Source organism: Triticum aestivum, chromosome 5D (assembly GCF_018294505.1).
Source record: "Triticum aestivum cultivar Chinese Spring chromosome 5D, IWGSC CS RefSeq v2.1, whole genome shotgun sequence".
Taxonomy (NCBI): Eukaryota; Viridiplantae; Streptophyta; class Magnoliopsida; order Poales; family Poaceae; genus Triticum; species Triticum aestivum.
The window spans coordinates 98,338,550-98,347,070 of NC_057808.1; the positions used below are offsets into that span (position 1 = coordinate 98,338,550).

Below are 8,521 nucleotides of genomic sequence, written 5' to 3' on the forward strand. Positions count from 1 at the left end.
GACGCTACGCGCTGCGCGCTGTTATCCGCCGGTCTGGTTCGCACTGCCGATGGCTGTATCCTCTGGCCGTCTTCGCTGTTGCAGCATGTTGCCGCCCCCGACGCAAACGCTCATGCCTGGTAGAGTCTATGTGCTGATAACGTATTTTAGTATTATAAAGTAAAGGAGGCAAAGGAGAGATACAAATGATCCTCTAGTTCCATTGCAACATGAGAGACCCACTTATATATATGGTGAAGGAGTGTGTTGGACAGACACCTCTTCCCCAACAGACACCTTCTAGAAGGCATCCCTCCCATACAATTGATAACATGTTTTTATTTCTCAACACTCTGATCCATAAACTTGTCATCTATCCAGTTTGTGAGGTCTACAACAGGCGACGTAGCGATAGGCTCCAACATTGGGGTTAGAAGCAAGGGAGGAAGAAGCGCAGCCGCCATGCCCTGTCAAGAACAAAGACGAAAGAACCATGAGAAGAGACGAAAATGAAGAAACCAAATACGATCGACGGAGAAGATCATCGACTTACTCAACTTAGATCTTCGTGTTTCGCCGATCACTTGCTGCCGAACGGAGCGGAACCAAAGGATGAGCGCTAAAACTTCGACAACGAAAACCAAAGCAGGGCACGTATCGCACGCGCGTACGTATGTACGTATTTGTAGATTTGGACCCATGTATTTCTACTTGTCCAGGTTGCACTCGGAGAAGGGACGGGTACATGGACTTCAGGGAACAGTCAACAGATGTGGAAGGCCCTTTGAAACTTAAATATGGTTCCAAAAGTAAGAGTGTTCTGGCGAAGAGTTCTTCATGAAATTTTGCCCTATGAAACAACTCTGAAACGGCGCCATATAGCGACATTGGTAGATGCAACATTTTCCTAGCAATGGATGAAGACCTACGACACATTTTGATTTCATGTTCCGAGACAAAGAGATTTTGGGAAGAAGCAAGTGTGTGGTTTTACCAAAGAAAGGGTGATCGACAAGATTACCACGACTGCGTCCTGGTCGTGGGCTCGGGATATTTTATGTGACCCTAGGTTCACTGATGGAGAAAGATCAAAGATTATCACTATTATATGGATCATTCGGCATTCACGCAATCGTCTGAAACATGATGATGAAAGGCTAGATCCAACAACCTCAATGAAAAGGACCAAGGAAGCCCTTGCTTTGCTCGAGTTGCCGCGCAGTGTGCAATTGATTCTTCCGGGTCACGGTTGGTGCCCACCCGAGAACGGTGTCATCAAGATCATCACCGGTGGTGCCAGCAATTTCAATGATAATCGCAATGGGGCGGGCAGCGTTGCATGTTCCTCGAATGCCTTCCTGGGTGCTTGGTGCAAGGCGTATATTGGTATATTGGACCCACTTATAGCGGAGGCGTTTTCTCCGCGAGAGGGTGTGCATTTTGCAAATCTACATGCTAGTGGCTATTGGCATGTGATGATGAAGGTAGACCGCCTGAATATGGTACAACTCTAGTAACCTCGTCACAATTCTTGTTCGGTTGTGGCTCCTGTCTGGATATTCAACATGCAATTCTATCAACTAATTATCCTACGCATCGTCTTTGTGCCAAATGTGCTTGCACTTTGAAAGTAACGGAAAGCTAGCTCGATGAGACTCCTAGTGGCCAGTCTTTTGGCTGATTGCCTTGGGAATAATGGCTTTGTTTGAATAAAACTCTCTAAATTACCCGAGAAAAAAGATTGGACGTATCTGTAGAGATCTCGGTCAGCGTACATGCGATTTATACGAAGCCGGGTCGGACGTGTTTTTTTAGGGTCCGGACGCGTTTTTCTTGAGAGATTTTCCGTATCAATTGTGATTTAAGAAAAAAAAAAGGACAGAACAGAACTCTGCCCGGCACGTATATAAACCGCGTCCGCAACTGATCCAACACGTACGCACCAGCAGGTCCTGGAATCCGGCTCCTTCCCCGCCTCATCTCTCCCGTCCCCCCCGTGTTCGTCTCTCTCTCCCCTTCTCTCTGTCGCACGTCTAGTTCGAAACCTACTCCACAAACGCCGCGGATTTTATAAGGTATGTAGTTTGTTTCCACAATCCTTGGAATCTGGTTCGTCGAGTTGTGCCATTGTGTGTGTGTCTACTTTCCTTATATCGTGGGTTTCGATCGCAAGTAGGTTTTGCGGGGATCAATCGTATCGAATCGGTCGTTGCGGAAGGAAGAGAGAGGCCGGCGACGGCATGGATCGCGACGAGGAGAAGGGCCACGGCGACAGATCGCTGCTCTTCATAGGCGACGAGGACGACGACCTCGGCGTGGACCGGGATGGCGGCTCGCCACCCTCGTCGGACTGCGCGGGATCCTCCTTCTCCGACAGGAGCGACGACGGCGGTGACGTTGACGGTGCCGACGACGGCACTGGCACCGGCAGCGGTAGCGGCAGCGGCAGCGGCAGCGACGCCGACGGCGACAAGGAACGCGCGCCCAACGTCGCCAGGCAGCAGGCCACGTGGCCGCAGAGTTACAGGTCGGTCCATCAATGGATCTTGCATTGCATGCCTGGTTCCACGCCTGATTAATTAATTAATTATAGTATAATAATAATTCTGACGAGACAAAATTATTTTCATGTGTTGTTACTCGGCGTCGCGCGCAGGCAGTCGATCGACATGTTGAGCGCCGTCCAGTCGCCGTCGGTGAGCACCATCATGGCGGCCAGCCCGAGCATCACCAAGTTGGGGAGCTCTTTCCTCAAGGCCGGAAGCTCCTTCTTCCTCAAGAAGGGCGCCACCGAGGGCTCGCTACCCCTCACCCGGCCATTGCTGCCGCCCTCTCTATCGCAGCTGTCGCAGCAGCAGCAGCCCGCAGGGCGGCCGTCGACGGACAGCTTGCAGCCGCGGCCACCGGCTCCGCAGCCACCCGCGGTGCAGCAGAGGCCCTCTGCGGCGTGCCTGAAATCCAACTACATTGAGCTCCCACCGCCGTCCTCCAAGTGCAGCAGTGGACAGTCTATCATCAACGGTACATCTCAATTTGTTTTTCCATAGTTCAAATCATGCAGTACTACATTGCTAATTGTCAGTACTGTAATTTTTCTGTTCTAATGTTTCTTTTCACTACTGCAGGCCTCAATGTCCTGTGCGGTGTTGGAATTCTCACAACGTGTTTCGGAATCAAACAAGCAGGATGGTTAAGCCTCCTCCTCCTTCCCTTGTTGGGAGCCTGTTCATGCTACACCGGCTTGCTTCTCAAGAGATGCATAGACAGCTCGCCGACCATCGAAACGTACCCTGATATCGGACGAGCCGCTTTCGGTACCCCGGGTCGAATATTTGTATCGGTATGTATATTTACCTACTGTCCACCTATTTGTACATATTTAGCAAAATTCACATCACTCATATTGCTGCTCATGTTTCTTTTGCAGGTTGTCCTTTATCTAGAGCTCTATGTAAGTGTTCTCTCTCTGAATTCTGGCAGTATTGTGTTTTGAAAACGTTTGGTTGTTGCATATCTGATGTAACATCCCGCTTTTTATTTACAGGCATGCTGCGTGGAGTACATCACACTGCTAGGAGACAGCTTGTCTTCAGTTTTTCCTTCTGCGCATTTAGCTTTTACCGGCATCTACTTGAACTCTCATAACCTGTTTGCCATATCAATGGCTTTGGCAATTCTCCCATCAGTCTGGCTCAGGAACCTCAGTCTCCTCTCCTATCTTTCTGGTGAGCACTACTAATTTGAATCTTTAGAATAAATTTTGTACTGTTCATAAACAATTTTTTGCAACGATATCAATATTAGTATCGCCACTTATTCTCCCAGTTCAATCTTTTCATAGCAACAACGTTAGATTGCTATCAACAGTAGTTAATACTTGCATATTGCCTCCCACTCCTTCATGAGCATCTTTCATCTGAAATTTCGCAGCCGGAGGCGTGGTTGCAACGATTACAGTCGTTGTGTGCCTGTTTTGGGTTGGTATTGGCGATGGAGTTGGGTTCCACCCTTCTGGTAGTGCACTGAACCTGACCCACCTTCCACTGGCACTTGGCTTGTATGGATACTGCTTCTCAGGGCACTCGGTTTTCCCAAATATATACTCATCAATGAAGGAGCGCTCGCAGTTCCCTTTTGTCCTCGTGTTCTGGTAAGGTTCTGAACTTGACAAATGAAACGCTACAGTGCCATACTATGCTCTGCTTCTGCAGTTATCTGTCGATTTTTGCTACATGCTAACATGCGCTATTGTCCACATCTCAGCTTTATAGTGGTCACAATTGTGTACTCTGGGGTCGCGGCCACAGGGTTTCTGATGTTCGGCGAGTCCACAATGTCGCAATTCACACTGAACATGCCACAGCAGTATGTTCCCTCTAAAATCGCCATTTGGATGACGGTATGAGGAAAATCAAACCCACAGAGTTACTCCACTTGTATCAGAATTAGCATACAGGTTCTCATTCTCACAATGGATCCCTTTGGTTTCAGATTGTGAACCCATACACCAAATACGCCTTGACGATGACACCGGTCGCCTTGTCGATAGAGGAGGCTCTGCCTAAGATGATGCGAAATTATGTTGCAGGAATGTGTGTTAGGACAGCTCTTGTCCTCTCGACTGTCGTCGTGGCTCTATCTTTTCCATACTTTGGTACTTGTCACTTGCTTCTACTTTTTTCCCGTATTAGCAGTAGTTCACTAAATTAACCCCCAAAACGTCATGCATTCTAATACTATGGCCATTGCCATTTGATTTGCAGCCTTGGTGATGGCATTGCTTGGATCTGTCTTCACAATGCTAGTGGTGAGTGCCTGCAATTATGCAGCTATTAACTGAACCTATATTCAGTAACTTTGCAATATTATTTTCCCTGACGATTCGCATTTGCATTTGCAGGCCCTGATCCTCCCTTGTGCATGCTACCTCTCCATCAAGCGGGACTTAGTACTTTTGTGGGAGGTAATCGATTAACTGAAATACGCAGGCTAAAACACCAACGGAACATCTAGCCTTGAAGATGGTAAGCACAATTTGCTTATGATGTAATCTCTACTCTTTTTTTCCTTTTGCAGGTGGTTTTGTGCATAACAATCATATTGATTGGCTTCGGTTGCGCGTGCGTTGGATCATACACCTCGATTAACCAGATGATAGGCGGCAGTTAGTAGGGAAGTGCCAGAGTGCATCAGACCTGTGTGTAGTTGTTGCAGATTCTTTTTCTTTTGAAATTTCACGAAATTGGAGAGGGCAGTTTTCCATTTGTTGTATGCTTTCCTTCGTTTGCAATATACATCGCAAGAAAGGTTTTCGTATTTTTACAGAAATACGGTACTTGTTGTATTTGGCCGTCCATGACAGCACAATATTTCAGAATAGACCGAGGATTTAGTAGTTGCCTATTCATATTTTTTATTCCTGAAATCTTAAACGCGCAACTGCGCTCGTTCGTCGCTTCGAGCGCACGCTCTTGTCCCTGTCTCCCTCCCTCACGTGGTCCCCTAATCGACAGTAGAAATAAAACCAACCCAAGGGGCCCATAGAAGGACATAAAGCGTAGGAAAAAGCACATGGTCACAGCGTTTCCGCGTGCCTTCTTGTCCTTGACTTATCAGCAAGATCCCACGTGCATGCATTTAGTTTATGTTTTTAAATTTTCAAAAAGCTATAACTTTTGAACCAAACATCAAAATCAAGATCTGTTTTCACCACTAGGTTCCCCGCGACGGGCTCTTTAAACTAGATCCCATATGAGTATGTTTCGACTAACTTTTTTTCTCGAGCAACTTTGGGTGCTAAGGAAGAAACTTTAGTGTTATATGAAAGCAACTTCTTGTTAGTGTGTGCAGTATGACTGCCTAATCATCGAAGACCCCTTCAAAGTTGGTTATCATGACTACCAAGTTAACTAGCTTCACCTCTAAGTTTCGTACCATAACTAGCAAGTATTCTATCATAACTAGTTTCGCCTCCAGGTTTATAGTATTGTTGGCAACTTAGTTTTCCGAGGTAGGCTTACATTTATACTAAGCTTGTTGTTATGACTAGCGAGTAGCTTAATGACATCCTTGGTTGCTTACAATACTTTTAGGTATGGTAAGCAACTTAGTTTCATAGATGAGCAACTTAGCAACACTAATATGCAACTTTGCTATGTATTGTAGGCAACTGAAATAGTAATTGCAAGCAACTAATATAAGCATCACCGGTGGGCAACTTTGGAGTGTTGTAGGCAACTTAGAAAAAGCAATGATAAGCAACTTCACACTATATGTATGCAACTAATTTATAAAGTTAAGCAACTGAGCAACAATGGTAGGCAACTAATTACCAATAGTAGGCAACTAAGCATCACCGGCAGGCAACTTTATAGTGTGGTAGGCAACTTAGAAAAGCAATGGTAAGCAACTTCACACTATATCTAGGCAACTAATTTATAAAGTTAGGCAACTGAGCAGCAATGGTAGGCAACTAATTACCAACAACAGGCAACTAAGCATCACTGATAGGCAACTTTATAGTGTTGTAGGTAACTTAGAAAAACAATGATAAACAACTTCACAATATATGTAGGCAACTAATTATCAATGGTAGGCAACTAATTACCAATAGCAGGCAACTAGGCATCAATGATAGGCAATTCCATAGTATTTATAGACAAATGAGCAGCCACGGTGGGCAATTTAGGATAATGTTAGCAAATTAACATGTGCACGTGGTGTAGTGAAGTTGCCTGCATGTAGCACTACCTCATGTTTCGTGTGATTTTTCTCATTCTTTTTACACAAACCAACCTAATTGGTAGTCCTACTAGGCAAAAAAGGAGTTGCTTCCCTATAGCGCAACTTAGAGGTGAAACTAATCATTGTTGGTCGTAGTAACTAATTTAGAAGGACTCCCGACTCATAGGTAGTCATATTAGGAAATAAAAAGGAGTTGCTCTCCTATAGCACTAAAGTTGCCTCTATAACACCCAAAGTTGCTCTAAAATAAACTTTGACGAAACCTACCCATATGGCATCTAGTTTTGAAGACCTCATCACGAGAAACCCAACGGTGAAAACGGATCTTGATTCGGATGCTCGAATCAAAAGTTATAGCTTTTTAAATTTTTTAAAACCTAAAAATTAATGTGCCTGGGCTCTTGACTGAGGCAGCGTGAGGTTGCAGGCTCATGTACTTTCCTTTTTTGACATAGTAGGATGACGTGGCACATAGGTTTCCTAATATAGAGGGTATGCTCGGGCACTCCATCTAGCGCCCGCGCGCTGCCTATCCACGTCCTTTTTTATTAGAGCTACATCGAAAATATTTCGATGTAGCTCTAATAAAAAATATGAATAGTGAAAGGATCGATATAGTTGACTAGAGGGGGGGTGAATAGGCAACTAACAATTTTTAGCTTTTCTTTACCAAATTAAATTTTGCATCAAAATAGGTTGTCTAGATATGCAACTAAGTGAGCAACATATATGATGCAACGACAACAAGCACGCAAGCAAGTAAGAGATATAACACAAGTAAACTAGCGAAAGTAAAGGAACGAGATAACCAAGAGTGGAGCCGGTGGAGACGAGGATGTGTTACCGAAGTTCCTTCCTTTTGAAGAGAAGTACGTCTCCGTTGGAGCGGTGTGGAGGCACAATGCTCCCCAAGAAGCCACAAGGGCCACCGTATTCTCCTCACGCCCTCACACAATGCGAGATGCCGTGATTCCACTATTGGTGCACTTGAAGGCGGCGACCGGACCTTTACAAACAAGGTTGGGGCAATCTCCACAACTTAATTGGAGGCTCCCAATGACACCACAAAGCTTCACCACGATGGACTATGGCTCCGCGGTGACCTCAACCGTCTAGGGTGCTCAAATACCCAAGAGTAACAAGATCCGCTAGGGATAAGTGGGGGGGGGGAATCAAATTTCTCTTGGTGGAAGTGTAGATCGTGGCCTTCTCAACCAATCCCGAGCAAATCAACAAGTTTGATTGGCTAAGGAGAGAGATCGGGCGAAAATGGAGCTTGGAGCAACAATGGAGCTTTTGGGGGAAGAGGTGAGTCAACTTTGGGGAAGAAGACCCCTTTATATAGTGGGGGGAACAAACCAACCGTTACCCCCCTTCTGCCCCGAAGAGAGCGGTAGTACCGCTGTGCCAGCGATACTACCGCTTGCCACTATAAGCGGTACTACCGCCCCAAAGCGCGGTACTACCGCTTGGCCCACAGCGGTACTACCGCGGAGGGAGGGCGGTACTACCGCACAGGAGCGGTACTACGGCCTCCCACAGCCGCGGCCAGTACCGTAAAACCCGACACGAAAAAAGAGCCCTCGAATCGAGGCGGTACTAGCACGAGACCACCACGGTACTACGGCTTGGGGCCACCAGCGGTACTACTGCTCTGGAGCGGTACTACCGCGCCCAGAGCGGTACTACCGCTTGTGGCACCCAAGCGGTACTACCGCTCCGTCCCGCGGTACTACCGCTGGGACCAGAGATAGTACACACATGGGGCTACTAGCGGTACTACTGCTCTGGGCGGTAC

The 8,521-nt window shown here is 46.5% G+C and overlaps 1 protein-coding gene across 3 annotated transcripts; it reads left to right on the forward strand.

Moving 5' to 3' along the window:
- Positions 1-1,895: 1,895 nt before the first annotated feature.
- Positions 1,896-5,374, forward strand: LOC123124429 (amino acid transporter AVT1C). Of its 3 annotated transcripts, none has more exons than XM_044545044.1 (12): positions 1,896-2,054; positions 2,156-2,506; positions 2,636-3,000; positions 3,105-3,319; positions 3,407-3,430; positions 3,524-3,704; positions 3,910-4,129; positions 4,243-4,378; positions 4,471-4,633; positions 4,743-4,786; positions 4,880-4,942; positions 5,056-5,374. In XM_044545044.1, the coding sequence occupies exons 2-12, from the start codon at positions 2,220-2,222 to the stop codon at positions 5,146-5,148; spliced, it is 1,791 nt and encodes a 596-aa protein (XP_044400979.1). In that variant the 5' UTR covers positions 1,896-2,054; positions 2,156-2,219; the 3' UTR covers positions 5,149-5,374. The 3 variants fall into 3 exon arrangements, with proteins under 3 accessions (XP_044400979.1, XP_044400981.1, XP_044400980.1); XM_044545046.1 differs by having other exon boundaries at positions 1,908-2,054; positions 2,153-2,506; XM_044545045.1 differs by lacking the exon at positions 1,896-2,054 and having other exon boundaries at positions 2,068-2,506.
- The last annotated feature ends 3,147 nt before the right edge of the window (positions 5,375-8,521 follow it).